This window comes from Poecilia mexicana, unplaced genomic scaffold (assembly GCF_051168715.1).
Source record: "Poecilia mexicana isolate PSO_F unplaced genomic scaffold, ASM5116871v1 scaffold_14, whole genome shotgun sequence".
NCBI classification, from domain to species: Eukaryota; Metazoa; Chordata; class Actinopteri; order Cyprinodontiformes; family Poeciliidae; genus Poecilia; species Poecilia mexicana.
The window spans coordinates 15,546,253-15,567,972 of record NW_028263383.1 but is presented as its reverse complement, the minus strand read 5'-3'; the positions used below and the strand labels follow the sequence as shown (position 1 = coordinate 15,567,972).

Here is a 21,720-nt window from a genome sequence, read left to right as displayed (position 1 = left end):
TTCTAGAATGGTTATAGGAAATGAACGAACTGTCGTCTCAACACTGGTGGAGTGCAGATCAGGTCTTCTTCATGATCAGCGGTCAGTAAAACAGAAGTTTAAAAAATGCTTGGTCAGTGTGGGGTTCACATCGAAAGCTTGACAAAGACTAGTGGACCAATACTCTGGAATAGTTGAAAAACTGCAGGTTTTTATTGGGTTCCTTAAATACCATGATGTGATGTAAGGCATTTACTGAGAACCAAGTGCAATGTAGATGTTTTCCGTCCGAGACGTTGCTCAACTGTTTCAGCGCCAGGCCCCTCGGCTCCCTTCTTCTGCATTTGCTGGATTCCAGAAATGTTTAGTGATAATGACAGATGTGGAAAACGGTGTTCTCATACACTGTAATCATAGTATTTGCTGTCATTGTACGTAATTATGCTTGAACTTCACTGTAGTTCCTACATGCCAGGATTAAAAAAACAACAAAAAACACTTAATTTACCTTCTTGGCTATGAAGGAAGATGAGATTAAATTAGAAATACACTTTGTGACATGCCGATGTTATAGCAGTTTATTTGTTTAAGCACAGCAAAGATTTCTTGTTGGTTTTGTCATTTAAAAAGATTGAGCGCAAGTAAAAATGATTATTCATTTGTTTTAAGATAAGCAAAAAGAAGTGGGATGCTGTGGAGGCGCAGGGGTTACAAACAACCCGCATAAGGAGGCTTTACTCCGCCGTCACAGGTTCGAGTCCCGGCCGGCCTGGTGACCTTTGCTGCATGTCTTCCCCCTCTCTCTCTTTACCTCCTTTCCTGTTTTAGCACTTTGAAATAAAGGACACTAGAGCCAAAACCCCCTTAAAATAGACAAATCAACAAAAACTTTCCAAATCAACCTTTTATTTATTTAGACTTTATTTTTCTAGAATAAGTGGCAGGACATTGGAGTAGTTACTTTACTTCTGATTTTTTATTTATTTGTAGACTTTTGGTCACGTTTTTTTGCTTTGTGCTTTGCTTTTCTGGAGAATTATTAATTTTAACGTTGCATGCTGTACAGTTGGAATAATTTTTACTTTTTTTTCTTACTTCCGGACAGCGCTATAATGTATAACCATGGCAACAATGTTTTTTTTTTTTTACAACCAAGAGCTCATTGGCACCCAATTGACCCAAATTCTCTCTTTCATCGATTATAATGGAAATGTTGTGAAAACCTACGTTATAGCAATTTATGCTATAAAAAAATCATAGCATAAATGGGCATTAACTTTCATAAATAATGACATCAAGCAATCTGATGGGGTTTTTTAACACGTCAAAATGTATTTCCCTCTTCCTTTGTTGCACCCGTGAGATAATGTCCATCTACCAACCAATGCTTCAGATAAACCGCTACGTCGTCATTGGATCTTAAACTGTGGTTGCATGTCGCCCTCTTGTGGTGGGAGGTGATATCTTCCCTCGACTCTTCAAAGAAAAACAAAACGCCTACACGCTGATGTAATACATTTATTTGAAAGGATAATTGTCACAGTACTTCACTGTTTAATATAAATGGTGCTCATAGAAATATTGCTGATTGAAAAATGACCTACAGTAAAACGACGGCGTTACACAGAGACGCACAAGACATTAAAAACGTCAGACAGCACCATGACTTCTAGAAAATACTTAAAATCAAACATACATAAATAGACATATCAAAAAATACATGTTAATATAATTACAAAACACGTCTCACACTATCAATGGAGTGTAAAAGGAAGAGCTCAGGTACCATCTCTCAAAATAACCTCTTATGGATTGACATGTTATGCACAAAGTCTTCGCTAAATTTGCTGTGTTGAGTTTCTCTGGAAACCCCATGAATAAGGCAACAATAGGGCAGCACCACAGATGCTATACTGGAGTTAAAGGTAGGTAGAATCAAAGGCCACACATAGCACACCTCAATAGATCTTACAAACACGTTTCCAGCAGGAGACAACAGTTCTGGGTCAGAGGTCGTAGGTGTTGATCTTCCATGGCCTTCCTGAGCACCAGTAGGAAACTCAAAGAGTGTGTTTGGAATGTTTAATAAGCCAACAGTAATGAGGCCTGGCCTTTAAAACGCTAATAAAAGTTCATTTAATGTAAATAAATGGACAGTATCAGAAATACTTAGCTTAATAGGTGAATTTTTTTTTGCATAGTTAATTGATTTTTCTGATATTAAAAAGATAAAAATGAAATCAGAATGTTATTTTGCACCGAGCGTTTTGATCTGCAACCTGTGCAAAATTTACTAACATATCTCTGCAGGGTTTTGTCGTTTTATTGTTTTTTTGTTTTTTTCCCTGCCTTTCCGGAGAACATTTCATGCTTTCCTGATGGCACTCGCAGCCAAGGTTTCTCGCCTGGTGGTCACAAACGCCTGTTGTTTCTCGTAGTAGGCGGCCTCATTAATAAAAGTGGGATAAACGGTGCTGGAGCCTTGGTAGTGGATGGTCTTCCCATCGAACGTTTGGAACATTGGGTCGCCGGGGTTCAGCGGCTCCCAGTCACAGTCCTGAAACAACAACAAACAACGGCCGGCGGGGAAGTGATTCGACTGCTGCTAAATATATATATATATATATATATATATATACAAATATATATATATATATATATATATATATATATATATATATATATATATATATATACACACACACTTTCACATCAACTAATAACATATCAGAAAGCAATCCCAGTGAAGTTGAAGGCAGCTGTACAGCGAATATAAAAGTATTCACCTCTCGGATGATGACGAATTTGGCCAGTCGCTTCAAAAGAGGTGAATACTTATGCAATTATTTATTTTATGTTCCACATTTTTATTTAAGTGTCGTTATTTTTGCAGAAATCAGTTTTTTTATAAATGTTTTGTCAAAAAAGGGGAAATTTTGTTGATTATGATTAACTTGTAGAAGCAATAAAAAGACAATATCATCTGAGGAAATGAATACTTTTTACAGGCACAGCATATTTGCCTCCAGCCAGTTACCTGCAGGTTGGGGTGAACCATGGCAATAATGTTCCCATTGGCGTCTCTGGGGTAGTCCATCCTCTCCAAGACCCGGAAGACTTCCACCGTGCATGGAGGAAACTCCATTCCTAGCCGACACACAGGAGGCACACTCTGTGTTTATGACAGAATCTGACGTATTAATGGGTCTGATTGTAACTTTAGATGCAGCATCTTGAGCTAAAAAAGAAAAAGGCTTAATGTAGACTAAAGCGTTCATTCCGTTTGACCTCCAGTCAAATGTCAATGTATTTTCTTGGACCAACACAACGTAGCACACAACTGCAAAATAGAAGAAATCTCTTCTTTTTCCCTCATTTTGCACACAAATCATCATAATATGTAGAGAGCTACAAACTTTATCCAAATTCTGTCCGACGTTTGAGCAAAAACAAGTCAAAGGAAAAACCACAAAAACACCTAAAGGTCAAGAGTCTGACGATATGACAAAATCAAACAAAAAAGTATCGATATATCAGTACTGATATCGGGTGTATTTATTTGGTATAAAATCAACACCAAAACATGCAGTATCGCATCCCTCAGGTTTGCAGTTGAGACTTACTATCCAGTCAACTTTCAGATGATGGATTGAACAAGTTCCTTAGCTTATGATCTACTCCTGCTTTAAACTTCTCTACCGCGTTTTCTCTGACCTGTCTGCTTTGTTCCTTGGTTTTCATGACGATGTTTGTTCAACAAATCTTAGAGGCCTTCACAGAACAGCTGTGAAGTTTAAGTTAACACATGTGACTGCTGAAAGGAACTGGATTTTATTTAGCAATGCATTTCAATCAAGGCCAAAGGAACCACGAGTACTGATGCCTCAGCCACACTTTTATCCAGTGTCCTCATGGAGTAAGGTGCCCCTTTTCAGGACTCCTTACGGCCAAATCGGCCGTTTCATCGAGGAGTTCGGCTTCAATGCGCAGGAACATCGATTCATCATTATGACGGGGCATTCATTAGCGCCGGTGTGGTCCCGCGACAGAAGGTTACCGCAACGTTGGCAGCCGCGCTCTCACGACACGGAAAGCAACTGGCTCCCAACAAGCGGGCCCATTCAACAGCAGGACAGTCCGGGGAGACCAACAGGCTGCAACTGGGACTTGGCACAGGCAGCTGGGCTTATGTAAAGGGAAGGAAGGCACGGCGTTGGGTGCCTTCGGGGGTGGGGGATGAGAGAGAAGAGAGGCGGATTGACGAGCCAGATGAGAAGAGATTTAGAGATGAGTCAGCCTCATGGACATTTGCTTTATTACAAAATGTTTATTTTCCTCGAACACATCAGACGATTTATCACAGAGTCATTGAAAGGGAAGTTTTTTGTTTTTTTTAAATAAACTGTACGACAATTTATGTTTACATGAGCTTCTGCTTCAGCCCAACAGTCACAGTTTAGTAAACATAAAGTCTTACGTCATCAGAGATTCGCAGCCTAACGGAGCGGCTTTAAAAGCTCTACCTTCGTTAAAGAGAGAGATGAAGTCCAGGGCATGTTTCAGGATGACCCTCATAGCTTCGAAGATGTTACTTCTTAAAACCCCTTGAGGCTGAGGACCCACTTCCATACCTGCAACGAAATAATCCACACGGTCGACGTTATTAAGAAATCACCAGATGCTTTATACAGGAGTAGGTCACAGATGTCAGAGACACCTATTTGCATAAAACTGAGAGAATAAAAGTCTAACATACAGCCTCAAAAGTATTTGTGTACCTCCCAATAATTAGTTAAATGTTTTTTGTTGTTGTTGTTGTTGTTTTACCAAGTTGAAAATAAACTTTGTGGTTTAACAAAAAGGACCTGACCTGGCATTATTCCGCCTTAAAACTTGACAACTTTTCTGATCAAAAATGGTAGATGTCATCAAAATGGAAATTGTGAAAGGTTAAAATAAAAAAAAAACACTGAGAAACTCAAAATCCTTACAATGTTGACCATTGATGACGAATATACGCACAAGTGAATGTCAGACTAGAAGTACGTAATCTTTATAACGACAAATTAATCCCTTCAAAGTTATTTGATACTAACCTTGTCTATACATTGTAAACTATTTGAAAGAGAAGAGAAAATCCCTGGACAGTCAGAGACTCACCAACAGGGTGCTTGGCCACAGAGCGAGAGGTGGAATATTTCAGCAGAGGATGTTCATTCAGGAGAACAAGACAGCTAGCAGGAGCGAAGGCTTTCTGTAAAAAAAACAAAACACCAACAAGAATGTCGTATAAAAAAAAGAAGCTTTTATGACAAAGACTTATGCAACACAGTTAAATGTTTTAGGTTTCTGCTTGACAAAGTGGAAAATTACATCAGAGCCAATTCCTCTAGGAGAAAACATGACAAATACAGTGCTGTGAAACAGTGTGTGCTCCCATTTTGGGTTTTCAGTGGTTAGCTAGCAAGCGCGCCTGTATTTTGACAAATCATCTATCTATCTATCTATCTATCTATCTATCTATCTATCTATCTATCCATCTATCCATCTATCATGCCTGTATTTTAACATATCTATCTATATATCTATTGTGCCTGTATTTTGACATATCAGCTAGCTGATATGTCAAAATATCAGCTAGCTGTCTGTATTTGCTCACTAATGAATGTCTTGATTCTTTTTTTTTTTTTTTTTTAGTTTAATCAAATGTAACTCAAATAAATACAAAGAGCCCAAACTACAAACTATTTATTTTTAGCCATTCAGGTCTACGTAAACAGCAGAATTCATGGTTCCCTTAATTACTGCAAGTTGTTCAGGTAATCAAGGAGCAATGCAGCACCAGATTAGCACATCCAAAATGTTTTCCAATAAAAAATATATTAGGTGGTTTTGGAAACTGATGGGAAAATGATTTCTACGTTGTACATTCGTCTGGCAGGAATCAAGGTAAACTGAGCTAGTAAAACTGAACTGCGAAGATTGTTTTTAATCACAGAGCGATAAGAAAATCTTCTGTAATAACTCTCCCAAAAGCATGCAGAGAAACATTCACATAGATTCTTAGTGACCATGTTGCCCATCTACTTAATTTCTCCTTAGAAGAGTCAAACAACTCGGCAAGAAACCGTCCGCCGTTCTCAAACCAGCGGTGTGGATTTAACTGAGCACATCAGGCGGGAGGTAAATATAGAAAGGCTTTGCAGCATGGCCACTCATAAGCTGCAAAAAGCCTTTGAGAATGTACGTCAAAAAAAGTACAACAAGGATTTTGGATGCATTTCATGTAATCTGATTTTAGTGGTAACTACTTTGGATTCGTGTGACAAAATTTTCTGTGTATAAAAACAGCCGATTCAGCCTTTCTAATGATATTTTTGATTTTTCTTGTTTGTCTCAGCAATGTTTCTCCTGCACCAATAGGAACTGCTTTTTTTTAAAGATTTTTCAATGATAGCAGAATGAAGTCTAAATGTTACCCGATTACTGAAAAATTAATGAATAAAATATTCTTTCCTGTGAAATACTGAGTGTTATAACGCTCCAGATTCCTTAATTGTATAACAAAACCTTGTTGTAATAATTAATGGTGGTTTTCTAACCAAAACTGCCATTTTGTAGCTCTCTGGTGATACATCTTCATTCCTTTATATGTTGTTTAAAAGAGCCCTGCCCTTCTCATTAGAACAACCATACTAACAAATAATGTCTTCCCCAAGCAACATCATGGTTAAAAGACTTTGTTACAAGCAGAACAAGCACCAAGCAGCTCTAATTGTTAATTTTTTGGAAAAACAATCTTTGTTTTTTCTCAGGCTTAGTGCCAGCACATACCAGCCAAAGTTTATGAGTTTCACGTAGCCTTTCCTCCCCGACACAGTAAAGCTAAGCAGGTCATTTTATCAGTAACGTATTCTAACTGGATCTGACTATAGACCACAAGTCTTAGTAAATCACTGACCGGAAACAGAGAGAGAACCAGCACTTCCTTGTCTTCGTAGTTCTCTCTCTATTTTTTTTAAAACACAATTTAGCCCAAAATTAAAAAAAAAAACGTTTTGCAAATATACAACTCACAGGAGGAATCACCTCTGTGGTGAAATGTACTCTGCACTCTTTAATTTAATTATATTTTATTAAGATTTAATGTGATAGAACAATGCAAAGTAGCAAACAACTGTAGGTTGTAAGAAACAAGATAAAAGATTTTCTCAATTTTTCATAAATATCCCGAGAAATGTAGCATGTGATTATATTTAGCTCCCTTAACACTGATGATTAAAATAAAACGTGCTGCTAACAAGCGCAACCCTGAAGCTCTGCTGCCGTCCCAGATGTTTGCAGCCTCTAATCTAGTCCCGTCATCGTTTTCGGACTTAATCTGTCCAGCAGCATGATGCCGGTACCATAAAGATGTTTCACAACACCGTTGTGCTCAATGTTTGGTTTTCTACCTCAGGTGGCTTTTGCATGTTGGTCAGAAACCTTTGATTTTGGTCTTGTCTAACCTTCCTCTACATATACGCTCTGTCTCCTATGTGATTTGTTTTGCAAGCTGCAATTTGAGATTATTTTTGACTTTCTTTCAGCAGTTGTTTTATTTCTGACACTTCATGCGGATTCTTCTACCCGAGCTTCATTATATAAACCCTCCATATAACATGTAGTTTGTCCAACTTTGCTGCAGTGACAAAAAGGTGAAAAATAGCTTTGTAAGGATCTGCATGTCTGGTAGGCCTTTCTTCAAACCAACATTCCTACAGGTCGACTTAAAACTGCCGCGGCGGACCATCACCTTGATGTAATTCATCATCTGCAGATTGAAGGCGTCTTTGGAGCTCTCCAGGATCAGAGTGCAGCCCATGTTGGACGTGGTGTTGTGGAGGTCGAAGATCACGTCGTAGGCTTTGGCGCTTCCTTTGGGGCCGAACATCCTGTTGATCTCCTGGGCCCTCTGCACCTCGTAGGGCAGCTCGTCGCCTCCTGTTGCGCTGGACGACACAAACGGTGTCAAATGTTGAGACTTCAGGGGTAGAAACAGCAACAGGTTTGACGCATAATTTGTTTTAAAAAAAAAAGAAAAAAAGATGTCTGTGGTTTGAGTGTACCATTCTCATGGACTTGTGTGTTCGGACCACAGAATCTGGGAGTTTGTTTTGAGGTTAAACTCCCACCAAACATGCTTCTTTCTCTCTCAACTTCAATCCACTCATTCTACTGCATTTCAAAAACAACCACTGGTCTGGAGAACTCTCTCTCTAAACCACAGGAGTTTTTTTGTTGTTTTTTTTAAAGAAAAAGAGCCTTTGCAGTCCACATTCTCTCACCCACATCGCATATGGCCCTAGGATGCCGTTTTCTCCAAATATCAGCACGCTGTGGAGAAATGTGGACTCCAGCACGTATGGGTTCACAGCTGAGAGACGTGCTGAGTTTGAGGAAAAGTAGAGCTGTCAGAGAATTTTTTTAATAAGCTGTTTTTAGAAGAGCTTCAAAGAGATTCATCTCCTTGAGAGAGGACAAACAGGATGGCAGCTGCACAGTTTTAAAATTAACCAATGTATCTCTCAGATAATTTGAGGATAAATGACCTTTATAGGAAAAACCATTGAAGATCCACGGGTGTGTCCAAAGTTTCACTGGAATGTTTAAGCCTGAAATATGTGCCAAAGGTTAGTGGCCAGAGTAAACACGGTACTGTGAATAAGTATTTAACCCCCATTGCAGACTTCTCCTGGTTTTGCTCATTGAAATGTTTCAGATCAGACAAATTTCAACGTCAGATAAGAGACAATAAAAACGTGAACAACAAAAACGCATTTTCAAATGATGATTTTTTTAAGGAAACAAAGCCATCCAATCCAATCTGGTACTTTTGTAAAAATAAAAAAAAAATGTAGAAGGCCAAAAATATATATATATAAAAAAATTGTTATGTCAAGTTCAAAAGAAAGTCATTTAAATTAATCAATCTGGAAATGTCTACAAAACTATATCTAAAATTGTTCATCTCTGAGACTTTTAGCTAAATATTCTGTTCATTTAGCTTTTTGGAAGGTGTAAAGCTAACTTGTAATGTCAGAAAAAGAACCACACCGACGGTGGTGATGGTAGTTTATGACCTTGGGCCGCTTTGCTTCTCTAAAGCCTTTAAATGTTACTGTGACTAATCACGTCAAGCATGGTAGCGGTAGTATGAGGATCTGGGGAGGCTTTGTTACTTTAGGACCTGACTTTTCTAAACCGATGAAAAGTCCCTCCCAGAAAACCATTAAGTAGAACATCTAGCCATTAGTTTCTCAAGCACATTCAGGTTGTGCAGCAGGAGAGTCATCCAAAACACATCAACAAGTTTGCTTATGAACAGTTACAAAAGGCAAAATCATGAACATTTTAAAGTGATCTAGTCAAAGTCTGGATTTAAACCCCTATTAGATGCTGTAGTGTGGGCTTTAACAGGCCGTTCATACTGGAAAACCCTCAGTGATGTAAAAGTCAGATATATGAACTCTTGGAGGCAGCTGATGAAGGGAGCAACTTCCACCAAGCACCTTGCTATGCTACAAAAGCAAAATATTACAAAGTATTTTTGTCTAGTTTAATAAAACGATCTTATTCCATTTAAAATAAGGATAATAATATATGCATGGTATTTCCCACTGCTGTAAGTGAATAAATCTGTTAGGGGAACTACTACGTTTTGAACAGTGTTCAAAAATTACTGACTCAAAACAAGCTAGTACATCTTGCTGAAAAGTTACTTGTAAGTTAATTTGTGTCATTTTAAGTCTAAGGAGATATTTGCACTGGAAATTAGACCAAAAAAATACTTGGTGAGATTCTGTGTTTTTGCAATGTACAACACAGCAGAATAGATGGGATGGCTGTGGCCAGTCGGTGTGATAAACCAGGTGTTTTTCCATCCAAAACCAAGCGGCTCGCGCGTGCTCGTGCACGGAGCCTGCACGAGCGTTTGCGTAATACCCTGTTCTCCTTCCGAAATCGGAACAACAGAAAGTGACAGCTCAAACGGTTCGGTATCATTGCGCAGCTCGGTCACGTTCCGCTCACGTTGCTCCTGCAGGGTGTCTGGGAGTCAGCTGCTGCCCGGCCAAGGAGGAGGCAGACGCGGGAGGAGGGGACACGCCGCTCCGCTGTTATTGGCTACTGGACCCAAACACCAACCTATGATACCAACATGCTGATGCTGATCCACGTGACGTGACAGAGAAAGAATTATAGGTACAAGACTTGGGTGACCTTTGTCATATACAGTGAAAGTTATGTTGCAATGTACCTCCTAGCCCCGCGAGCGCCGTGTGCGTCATTCATACACTTCATGTTGCTCATTCATACAACACTAAATGCGTTCAAATGTCCTATAAAACACAATAAACCAAGTCTAACCCGCTACTGGAGTCATTAGTGTATTTTGTGGATCTCCAACACAAAGTTTCAGCAGCAGAATCCCACGCAGACCCCGTCATCCAGCTGTCACCTGTCCCCGTGTTTGTTTACCTGAGGTTCTCCTGAGTGAAGGCCCGGTTCAGGTCCGTGTCCACGTATCTAACGCACTTCTCCACGGCCTTCGGGTTCGTGATGAAGGGCTTGATCTCCAGTCCCTTTCTTTGGATCTCAGCGCTGTTCTGCATCCACAGATTAACAAGTGTCACGCCGGACATTTCGTTCCCGTGAGTCCCTCCGAAGATCGCCACTCTCCTGGCCGCGTCAAACCGCGCCGTGTTGTTGTTGTTGCTGCTGCTGCTGCCATTGGACATGACTGGAAGGTGGGAGCCGCTGCCGAGCGGTGCGTGGATGCTGCTGACACGCTGGTCTCTCTCTCTGTGGTTGGAAAGTTTCCAACCGGAGCCGCACAGACTCGCCGTTTTAAATCCTCTGTTGGGGCTGCGTGTTGACGTAACGAGCGTGCTCAGCCGGCGAGCTCTTCAGTCAGCTGTTACTGTGTGGAGACCAGTGGCGGTTGTAGCGTGAATGGCGCCCCGGGCCACACCCACTCATATTGCCGTCCCAAATACAACAAAACACTCATTTTCTAAGCTAAACACACAGAAAAAGCGAGATAAAAATTATTAGACAAAAAGATAGATACAACTGAAACAGGGAAAGGATAATGGCACTATGCATTGCCGGATTTCCCAGAATAAGGGCCTCTGGGCTGGTGAAGTTTTGGTGCCTAATCCTAACAAAATAAAAAAAATAAAAAATGTTGCAAATTACAGAACATTAATAGTTAGGGCTGCACATTTGCAAGTACAAATCTTTTTGACTCAATGTTGGTCCCAATTAAAGAAAAGTATAATTTTTAAATTTTTTTGTGCTGTTGAAATTAATACAAATTCAACAGCAGCTCATTTCACATGTGGTGCTTTTACCACATTAACAGTATATTTTTTGTGTCCCCCCCCAAAAAAAAACTCAGGGACGTAGATACTTTCTAAGTTTCTGATTAGTTCATTTACAACTTTTGTGTCGTTACCTTTCAAAATGCTGGTTGATGATCTTAGGAGAGAGTTACTATCCACTGTGAAATAAATCTCGTATCAACACGGCCTGAAAATCCAATCGGACAGGAAGAAGCAAACACCAAAAAGAACACAAAAAGTGAGCTTATAACTTTTAAGTGCGAGCGACAAAGACCTTAAAAAATTGGAGATGTGTCTTGTGACCTGATGAAGTTAGAATTGAATTGTTTGTCCATAATGAATTAAGTTAGAAGGGAAAAAAAGGGAGAAGCCTCCAAGCCTGGCATTTTTTTTTCTTTTAATAGAATATTTAGTTTTTATAAAAATTATTTACATTTTTGTATATTATGTCTCAATAAAAAAAAATAATTGAGAATTATTCTGGTGTAAAAGTGCTTTGATACAAAATTAAATATAGGAAAAAAACCTAATTCAGAACCCAAAAGGTTTTAAATTTCAACATTGTCACCCTAAAATGGTTAACAGTTTACAATAAAATAAATAAAGCTTATGACATCATGATCTATCTGGAGAGCTGTTTAAGTCTGAGAGAAAGTCTTTATCTGGATTGTAAAGTCTTTTTCTTGCATTATGCTTTCTTTTCCTCTCCATACAGTGAGAGGAAGACGTCGCGAGTTCTGCTGGAAACGTTTTAGATGACGCCGAGTTAAACCTAGAACCAGCCCCAGGATTTGTTCTGTCCTCTTTGGTTTGATGGCTCTCTTCATCCGGGACTTCCCCTCTGCTTTTCCTCTTCTTCGTCTTCTTCACAACCACAGCTCCTTTGGGTTGAGATTGCTCAACACTCTCCAAAGTTTCCGTGAGCCTTTTAGTTCTCTTGTGTTTCTCTTTATTCTTGATCGGCGCTTCAGACGTTTCCTCCAGCTCCCTTTCCTCACTCTCGGGGACAGCTGCTGACCTCTTCTTTTTCTTCTTGCCATCTTTTGATTCTTGCAAATGTTCAAAATCGTCTGCTGATTCGGCGGCTAACTCACCAGCGCTGACCTCAGGCTTTTCAGCACAGCCCTCATGAGCAGATGGAGACGGTTCCTCATCATCAGCAGAAAGGACAGAATGGATCTTTTTCTTTTTGCGCACAAGCTGCGAATAGTCACCATATGCCAACATGTCCTCTGAGTTACTCACGCTGATATCATCCTTCATTTTCTTCTTCTTCTTCTTTTTGGTCTCCTGCTCAATATCTTGCTTCTCTTTTGGAGTTTTCTCTACGCTTTCATCTTCTTCCGCAAGTCCTACTTGGTCATTCACATGTTTCTTTTTCTTCTTTTTATAAACAAAGTCTGTATTTTCTGGCCAGGTCGAGGCATCGTTTGACAGGTCCACATCTGTCTGATTGTCATTAGGCGACTGGCTCTTCTTTTTGTGCTTTTTTCTTTTAAACCCATTGGATTCCAGCGTTTCCTGAAAAACTTCACCATTACTTGAATGATCTATTGCCTCTGGGTGTTCAGTTGTTGTTTCATCCAAATCTGAATAGTCTTTTTTCTTTTTCTTCCTTTTCTTTGGGACATGTACGTCATTCGTCGCAGACTCGGCAGCTTTGTTGGTCTTTAAAGAGTCTGTAACAATATTTCCATTTTCACACACCACAACAAAATCCTCCTCCTTCTGCTGAACTGATTGTTCATCCACCTCCTGTCGGATATATTGGTTTTCACGTTTCTTTTTCTTCTTTTTCCTCTTCTCCATGCAAGGAGCTTCCACTTCCTTGGTGATAATCAGGTTTGCAGAGGGATCAGGCCGATGACCTCCGGCTCCCTCTAGACTCTGATCTTGTCCTTCCTCTACACATTTGTCATCTTCTCTGTCCTGTTTTTTCTTCTTCCTCTTCTTTACCTTGATTATTCTACACTCTATATCATTATCTTGAACACCTGTTTGTTCGTCCGCCCCAGTATGAGGGTCTGTTGCTTGTCTGTCGCTCTGCTCTGCACTCACCCCACCGCATGTGGCATCGCTTTCGTTACCAAGCATCTGTTCATTGTCTTCAGGAATAAGACCACTTGCTCTACTTTCTTTTCCTGGAAATCTGCTGTTCTTTCCCGTTTCAGTTTCAGCAGGGAGGCTTCCAGACGTTGACACTCGATCATTGACCGACTTCGTCTCTTCCAAGACTTCATTGGACTCGTTTGTTTTTGAAGATGACGCCCCCCTCGACGAGGGTATCCACGTTTCTTCTTCTTCACGTTTCTTTTTCTTCTTCTTCTTTTTCCTCTTCTCCATGCAAGGAGCTTCCACTTCCTCGGTGATAATCAGGTTTGCAGAGGGATCAGGCTGATGACCCCCGGCTCCCTCTAGACTCTGATCTTGTCCTTCCTCTACACATTTGTCAGCATCTCTGTCCTTTTTTTTCTTCTTCCTCTTCTTTACCTTGATTATTCTACACTCTATGTCATTATCTTGAACACTGGTTTGTTCGTCCACCCCAGTATGAGGGTCTGTTGCTTGTCTGTCGCTCTGCTCTGCACTCACCCCACCGCATGTGGCATCGCTTTCGTTACCAAGCATCTGTTCATTGTCTTCAAGAATAAGACCACTTGCTCTACTTTCTTTTCCTGGAGATCTGCTGTTCTTTCCCGTTTCAGTTTCAGCAGGGAGGCTTCCAGACATTGACAATCGATCATCAACCGACTCCGACTCTTCCGAGATTTCATTGGACTCGTTTGTTTTCGAAGAGGACTCCCCCCTCGACGAGGGTAACCACATTTCTTCTTCTTCACGTTTCTTCCTCTTCTTCATACAAGGAGCTTCCACTTCCTCGGTGATAATCAGGTTTGAGGAGGGATCAGGCTGATGACCTCCGGCTCCCTCTAGACTCTGATCTTTTCCTTCCTCTACACATTTGTCATCTTCTCTGTCCTGTTTTTTCTTCTTCCTCTTCGTTACCTTGATTATTCTACACTCTATATCATTATCTTGAACACCTGTTTGTTCGTCCGCCCCAGTATGAGGGTCTGTTGCTTGTCTGTCGCTCTGCTCTGCACTCACCCCACCGCATGTGGCATCGCTTTCGTTACCAAGCATCTGTTCATTGTCTTCAGGAATAAGACCACTTGCTCTACTTTCTTTTCCTGGAGATCTGCTGTTCTTTCCCGTTTCAGTTTCAGCAGGGAGGCTTCCAGACATTGACAATCGATCATCAACCGACTCCGACTCTTCCGAGATTTCATTGGACTCGTTTGTTTTCGAAGAGGACTCCCCCCTCGACGAGGGTAACCACATTTCTTCTTCTTCACGTTTCTTCCTCTTCTTCATACAAGGAGCTTCCACTTCCTCTGTGATAATCAGGTTTGCAGAGGGATCAGGCTGATGACCTCCGGCTCCCTCTAGACTCTGATCATTTCCTTCTTCTACACATTTGTCATCTTCTCTGTCCTGTTTTTTCTTCTTCCTCTTTGTTACCTTGATTATTCTACACTCTATATTATTATCTTGAACACCGGTTTGTTTGTCTGCCCCAGTATGAGGGTCTGTTGCTTGTCTGTCGCTCTGCTCTGCACTCACCCCACCGCATGTGGCATCGCTTTCGTTACCAAGCATCTGTTCATTGTCTTCAGGAATAAGACCACTTGCTCTACTTTCTTTTCCTGGAGATCTGCTGTTCTTTCCCGTTTCAGTTTCAGCAGGGAGGGTTCCAGACATTGACAATCGATCATCAACCGACTCCGACTCTTCCGAGATTTCATTGGACTCCTTTGTTTTTGAAGACGACACCCTCCTCGATGAGGGTATCCCTGTCGATATTTTGAGCGTCATCCTTCCTGGTCTTCCCTGTGGCTCACGTGCAGCATTGTAGCGTTCTTCATTCTGTTGCGTTTCCTCACTGGATCCCTTTCTAGGATTGTACCAAGGTTGGGAGTTCTTTGTTTTCGACACCACAAAGAGCTTCTTTTCCTGTGAGTTGACAAAAATGGTATGTTTTCCTCAGGAAGAACTTTAACAAGCTGTTTTTTTCTCTTCCTTAGAAGTTAGCAACGCACTCACCACCAATCTGATGTCTTCATTTTCTGTAGTTTCGTCTTCCTCTCTAAAACAGAAGAGTGGAACAACATTATGCTTTTTTGCCACTGCTCTACAGCCAGAATGAAAGTATAGGACCATTGCACAACTGCTTCAAAATCAAGAAACATTATTTAATTCCTAGTATGACTTTCTGACATGTAAGGGTGATAATATTGATCTGGTGATCAACATTCAAGAGAAATTTATGGTTTGGGTAAAACTTCTACAAAAACTATTTTCTTTCTTGGTTGACGTACATCCAAATCTGCTCTTTCTATACAGGTTGTCAGAACATAACAAAAGAGTATTTCACCAACATTTGAATTAAATCCTCAAAACACTGGATGATCTTTGACTTTTTAAAAATATTAAAATTTTTTTTTGACATTTAAGACCTTAAGAGGGTTTAACTTGACCAGAACCTGATCTGATCAGCAACATTTCATGGGTTAAATGTCTTTATATGCAATCCCTTTTTAATGATTTTAAGGAACTTTGCAAAAACAAGTCTTATGGGACTAACCTCATTCATCTGCCTTTGATTTATTATTCAATGCTATGTCTAAAACTCGTCACTCGTATAGAAGGTAACGTGTTTTCTATCCATCTTCAACAAAATTTTGTTTGAGAGTTTTAAGTGTATGCACGCGTTTTAAATACGCTAGTCTGGTTAAACAAACTTACTCTGACATTGGAGATATGGGCTCTCCGTCCTCGTCCGCAGTTGGTAGAGACTCCAGCAGATCTTCTCCTGTTTGATAGCTGTCCCAAAGCCGCTCCGCACATCTGAAGTAACCTCCCATGGCGTAATACTGCAATCAAAATGCATGTGCACCGTTTTTTTTTAAGTCTTCAACATAAGGAAAAGGGCATTTACGTTTTCTTTCTGTGGTCGTACATGAAGTTTTCTGTTCTGATAATATGGTAACCTAGTCATCATTCTCTCTTTGAGGAAGTCAAAGGTGAACTTTGGTGTTGTGCAGCTTTTCTTCTTCTGCTTTCTGTCTTCTGGATGTTCCTCCTCAGAGGTGGATGCATCATATTCATGTTCTGGTGAATCTCTGAAGTTTGATCTCCTGCTTGAGCGCCTCCGTCGTTGAGGTGCACATTTCTGAGTGATGAACAAGCTGTCCCCTGAATCACTATAACACACATACACTTTCAATATGGTACATCCGACTCACTCCACCTACTGGAGCAGCATCATTTTAGTTTTTACCTGTTTGTATCCTGTTCATTGTGCTGCTTCAGAGAGGACATCAGATTACTTGATATTTCCTCCCCATCATCAGGAGGGGAGTTTACCAACATTATGTCACCTGGCTGAGCTACCCCATCAGCTTCTGTGAAGTTATCTGGAAGAACACAAGAGGAAGAAGGAACTGCTTCTGACATCGTGCTATCTTAGTGAGGAATCACGAAAACTACAGATGCAGACGGAAAAACACCGCCAACGAATCATTTGGTTTGTCCGATAAAGACAAACAGCGGCACCAAAACAGGGGTGAGTGGAAGACCCGTGTACGGATAAAACCGGGAAGTGTTTAAACATTAGCATCGTGACGAACTTAGAAGAGCAAGCGTCACATGAGCATCCGGGTCGCGCGTTAACTTCACCGCAATATTGTGAGTGGCAGTTTTGTCGCCTCACACTAGAAAGCTGAAAAATGACAGGAAGCGAGAACATATCGGCAAAGCAGAAGGGGGTAAAGTACCAAAAGAAAAAAAAATGTAGGTAAGAGCACTGCTTTGACATATTTTTACCCCATCCAAAGTAAAAAGTCCAATAAATTACTCGAGTAAGAGTAAAAATGCATTTGGTAAAATAAAAAATAAAAAAAAATCTGTAGGCGTGTGTCTGTATCTGCATTAAATAAAACATATTTCTGCTCTTCATTCACTGGAGTTAGTCACATCCAGAAATATTACTCAACTACCGCTGTATCTTGGTCATCTCTCACCTCTTACATGGGTACATTAAAAAATAAAAATATTATTATTATTATTGTCGGTGTTTAGATTATTTCTCATCCAAAAAAAATTACATTTAAGGGTTCACATTCACAATTTCTTTTTGAGACAAATCACCTTTAGTGCATTCAAGGGACATTGTGGAAAGTACTTTACTAATCCAAAAAGTCTGTTGTAGAGATTTCTACGATCATTATTTCGTCAGTTCGCTACATGTGAATATTGTTTATTTATTTCTCAGTGAATGCTGTTGTTAGAACTAAAACTAACATAGCTGCATATGTAAAAGACTCACCGAAATTAGCTAAAACGTGAATTTTTATGTTCGTTTTATTCCAGACAAATATTGTTTTGCTTCCCAAGGCGAACTTGCCTCTCAGAATATGGCGAACCCGCTCCTGTGACCAATCACCAAAGACCACAGAGCAATAGAACCAAGATAGTTCAGTCCACTTCCGTTTGAAGCTAAAAGCGAGCGGAAAAGCTTACTCTAAGCTAGTGGCTTTTTAATTCAACAATTAACTTTCTTAAATATTTTACATAATTTATATATGCTACTAAAAATGTTGTATATCTGATAAAAAATATTTTCCACTAGTATTTGTTTGAAATTAAACCGAAAAAAATATTAGTTTCCCCAGTTGTAAACCGGAAATGAGGAGGAACCTTCTCGCCAGTGTTTCCTCTTTGGTTGGACTTTAAACCTAACTGTTCCTGCTTGTCTCTGCAGAGCTAGCAGCCACAAAGCAGATTCACTGTCACTGTGGAAGAAGTTGTTATGGCAGACATCAGCAAAACAGAGAAAGTTCAGCTGCACGCCCCGGCCCTCGAAGAGCTGCGAGGAGGTAGGGACTTACTAGAGAAAGAGAGTCAAAGTCCCCCATGCATGTTTATAAAGTTGGATTTTCAGTTTGACAGCGCTGCGTGCTGGTTACAGTGTTGCAGGCTGGGCTGGAAGCCAATTTTGCAGAAGTTCAAGTGAGTGTTGTGGAATGTCCAGATCTCACCAAGGAGCCTTTCCTTTTTCCTGTCAAAGGTATTTCTTAGATCAAAATTAAAGTGGACGCTTGAATAATGCTGTCCTGTAGTATTTGTCACATTTCTTTGCCTTTTCTCTTCATGTCCTGAAGGTCTGTGTGGTAAACCTCGCATTACTGATGTTGGAGGTGTACCATATCTGATCCCTTTGCCTCAAACACATAAGGTTGAGATCTTTTTAATGCATATGTTGCAGATTTTGCATGCTGTCAATTTTAGTAAAGAATTTTTTATTTTTTTTTTTATTTTTTTTACTGTTTGTCCTTATATTAGGAATACAATATGAACGTAATATCCAAGGAGCTGGAGCTACCGGGGGCTTTTATCCTTGGAGCAGGAGCCGCCCCTTCCAGAATTACCGGGATGAACGCTGAGGTGAATTATTATATGCAAGAAATTGACTTTTTTTTTTTTTTTACTCAATTTTTAATAAAACTGAACGCTGTGGCCTACAGCTCATGCCTCTTGTTCTCACTGAGACTGAAGAAAGACCAGCAGTCAACGGGAGCTACTTTTCCTCCATCAATCCAGTTGATGGTCAGTGTCTGCAAGAAAAGTACAGTGACAAATTCTCTGACTGCAACTTTGGACTCCTGGCGAATCTGTATGCCTGCGAGGGGAAGCCTGGAAAGGTATCAGTGTCAAAGTGGATTTCAGTCTAGCAGGAAATGAGTCAAGGCAGACATTTTAAAATCAATGCAAGATAATGAATATATTGGGCGGTGAGGGGGGCGAAAAATTAACCCAACTCGTTTATTAACTGTATGCACTTTAGCCCCATCACAAGTGTGCTCTGAAACATTAACTGAAGGTCAGGGAGCTGATGAAGCAGATCGCTCCTCTCTGCCTGTGTGCGTCTCTCCAGGTCATAGAGGTGCGAGCCAAAAGGAGGACAGGAAGCAACAGTCTGGTAACAGCACTGAGGAAGACTCTGGAAGCTCAGTATCCAGACAAGAGCCTGGCTCTGGGAGGCACCTTCATCATCCAGAAGGGGAAGGCTAAAATCCACATTATGGTAAATACTGGATTAGGCTGAGATTCTGATAACGTTGAGTAAAAAAAAAAGTATAATTTGATCTAATTGTCTTTTGATTTAAAGCTGATTGCCAAAATGTTCGTAGCAACACCAAGCTTAAAAGAGTTGGTCCAGATGGGTCTGGGAAGTTGTTTTTGTTGGTATTGGTTCCTTTACCTGTTGTGCTAAAAAAATCAGAACTATTCTATTCTTTTTATGTGTTCTTCTCTCAGCCAGCTGACCTGCAGTGCGCAGCAACAAAGGGATCATCTTTATATCCTTAAAATCATACTTACAAAAACTAAGTCTTTTTTAGTCTAGTAGCCTTTTATAGCCATCAAATTAAGCATTAATTCAGTAAAAAAAAAAAAAAAGTAATTATTTATATCCCTATTTCACGTTCAAAAATCTGAAAAATAATACAAATAAAAAAAAACTAAATTAGAAAAAAAAATTACATTTATACCTCAAACTTGTTTTTGCGCTCTTCCAACAGACAGTGGTGCATTAAATTGTTTTTTTGTGTGTATTTGTGGACATTTTGTTGTCCTCATTAAAAGATCTAAAACAATAGGAACGACATAATGACAAATGTTAGCTGTTTTTAAATTTAGCTTTAGAACCTCGGCATACAATTGAACTGGAAGCTAATCTATTTGTATACATGATGTGACGCAAAACACAGAACTTTACTATGACGGCTTATTGTGGCTATTTAAGATAGAAAAGAAAAGGCGTACATAAAGAAAAAAACTCAAAAAGTTTGAGATTGATCTCAGAATTTCTGCCTGCGACGCCCCTAGTACGCCGTCGTATTTTGGCTACTGGGAGACACTCGCACTCATTTATTTCTGTGCTCTGGATCATCGATAGCCGAGGGAGTTCTCAGCCTGCCCTCTCAACACCGACGACGAAGTCAACAACTGGCTGAAGCACTTTGAGGCCAGCGCTCCGCTCATCTGCCAGTCTGTGCTCGTATCCAGAGACCCTGTGAGTAAAGCAAAGCAGCCTCAGTAACGATGCTGAGGAACAGATCGTGGCGTTTGCGGGTCACTTTCTTTTGTCCTGCGTTTCCAGGGCTTGGATTTGCGTGTGGAGCACACCCACGGCTTCAGCCGCCACGGAGAAGGTGGCCACTACTACATCGACACCACGCCCGACACCGTGGAGTACCTGGGCTACTTCCTCCCCGCAGAGTTCGTCTATCGCATCGACAGACCCAAAGACACACACACCGTCGGTCGAGATTGAAAAAAAAAAAGCTTAATAAACGGTGATGACAATGAAGGTTTGGTTATATAAGCACATCATACTGATAGTAAAGAGTTTATATATCAGTCCTAATCATTTCTGTTTTTAAATCAAGTCTGCTGTTGACGAGCAATTGTCAAAGGAAGTTATTAGTACTGTACTGACATTGTCTCTGTGAAAAATGTGGTTGAGGACCGTGAGGCTTCAATCGTAATATGATTTAAAATGTATGAATGATGTCTTTGATCATGGGATGGAAGCATTCAAATTTTAAAATACTGTCTAAATGAATAATGCAGTGAATTCTAGACGGTGTATCATTCTGAAAGGAGGTGATCTCTGTTTGTATTTTATCATTGCTCAGCTACATTTTCAGTATGTAATGACATAATAAACTCGCATCCCTCTTACGCCTAAGTCTCTGACTTCCTGTCACCCGTCTGACAGAAAAACTTTTAATTTGCCAGTTTGTCATCTCTCCTGCTCGGCTAAACTGTTAAAGGAACACATTCTAAGCTGTCTGCAGATCTGCAAGTGACTGGAGCTGGGATTTTAAAGAAATCCCCAACTTCATGAATTGACCACAGGGAGCAAGACCTTGTTGTCATCATGATTCCCTACAAAGAATATTGTAATTTGCCTATTGAGAAATTGAAAAGTAGTTCCTCGATTTATGCAAACGGTGCCTCATTAAATGTGACTCGGACGTGCAGAAAATATTTCCTGTTATTTTTAATCTCACGGTGTGTAGTTTTACATGATTGCAGAAATTCCTCTGCAAATTCAAACTGCTCCGTTTTAGCCTTTTTGTAAATCTTATATTTGTGATTTCCATTTTTATTTTATTTACTTGTACGTTAACATCTTTTACACATGGAAGTGAGCATCATTGTAAATGATTGTTTATACCATATACACATTAGAATGACCTAATCAAAGCCGAGACCTAACTGTAAATCC

At 40.2% G+C, this 21,720-nt stretch overlaps 3 protein-coding genes across 3 annotated transcripts; 1 reads left to right on the top strand and 2 right to left on the bottom strand.

Annotated features, from left to right (window-relative positions):
* Positions 1-1,481: 1,481 nt before the first annotated feature.
* On the bottom strand, positions 1,482-11,608 carry aspa (aspartoacylase). Its single transcript, XM_014989709.2, has 6 exons — positions 10,498-11,608; positions 7,775-7,970; positions 5,140-5,233; positions 4,503-4,610; positions 3,017-3,126; positions 1,482-2,536 (listed from the first exon to the last, which is right to left on the bottom strand). Exons 1-6 carry the CDS (start codon positions 10,755-10,757, stop codon positions 2,345-2,347), a joined length of 960 nt encoding a protein of 319 aa, XP_014845195.2. The 5' UTR covers positions 10,758-11,608; the 3' UTR covers positions 1,482-2,344.
* A 135-nt stretch (positions 11,609-11,743) lies between these two features.
* Positions 11,744-16,880, bottom strand: LOC106919394 (uncharacterized). The gene is made up of 5 exons (XM_014989705.2): positions 16,705-16,880; positions 16,384-16,627; positions 16,170-16,297; positions 15,468-15,510; positions 11,744-15,377 (listed from the first exon to the last, which is right to left on the bottom strand). Exons 1-5 carry the CDS (start codon positions 16,878-16,880, stop codon positions 11,979-11,981), a joined length of 3,990 nt encoding a protein of 1,329 aa, XP_014845191.2. The 3' UTR covers positions 11,744-11,978.
* bkgd (beta-keto-L-gulonate decarboxylase) lies at positions 16,857-21,170 on the top strand. Its single transcript, XM_014989708.2, has 9 exons — positions 16,857-16,989; positions 18,187-18,301; positions 18,394-18,492; positions 18,587-18,660; positions 18,768-18,869; positions 18,950-19,126; positions 19,360-19,509; positions 20,383-20,499; positions 20,587-21,170. The coding sequence occupies exons 2-9, from the start codon at positions 18,235-18,237 to the stop codon at positions 20,758-20,760; spliced, it is 960 nt and encodes a 319-aa protein (XP_014845194.2). The 5' UTR covers positions 16,857-16,989; positions 18,187-18,234; the 3' UTR covers positions 20,761-21,170.
* Positions 21,171-21,720: the final 550 nt, after the last annotated feature.

Coding starts and splice junctions, on each gene's coding strand:
- aspa (XM_014989709.2), bottom strand. CDS start 10,757: ATGTCCAATGGCAGCAGCAGCAGCAACAACAACAACACGGCGCGGTTT. Junction 4,611..5,139: donor TGTGGCCAAGCACCCTGTTG/GTGAGTCTCTGA, acceptor ATTTCGTTGCAG/GTATGGAAGTGGGTCCTCAG. Junction 3,127..4,502: donor CATCTCTCTCTTTAACGAAG/GTAGAGCTTTTA, acceptor TGTGTCGGCTAG/GAATGGAGTTTCCTCCATGC.
- LOC106919394 (XM_014989705.2), bottom strand. CDS start 16,880: ATGTCAGAAGCAGTTCCTTCTTCCTCTTGTGTTCTTCCAGATAACTTC. Junction 16,628..16,704: donor AATGAACAGGATACAAACAG/GTAAAAACTAAA, acceptor TGTGTGTTATAG/TGATTCAGGGGACAGCTTGT. Junction 16,298..16,383: donor ATCAGAACAGAAAACTTCAT/GTACGACCACAG, acceptor TTTTGATTGCAG/TATTACGCCATGGGAGGTTA.
- bkgd (XM_014989708.2), top strand. CDS start 18,235: ATGGCAGACATCAGCAAAACAGAGAAAGTTCAGCTGCACGCCCCGGCC. Junction 18,302..18,393: donor CCTCGAAGAGCTGCGAGGAG/GTAGGGACTTAC, acceptor TGCTGGTTACAG/TGTTGCAGGCTGGGCTGGAA. Junction 19,127..19,359: donor GCGAGGGGAAGCCTGGAAAG/GTATCAGTGTCA, acceptor GCGTCTCTCCAG/GTCATAGAGGTGCGAGCCAA.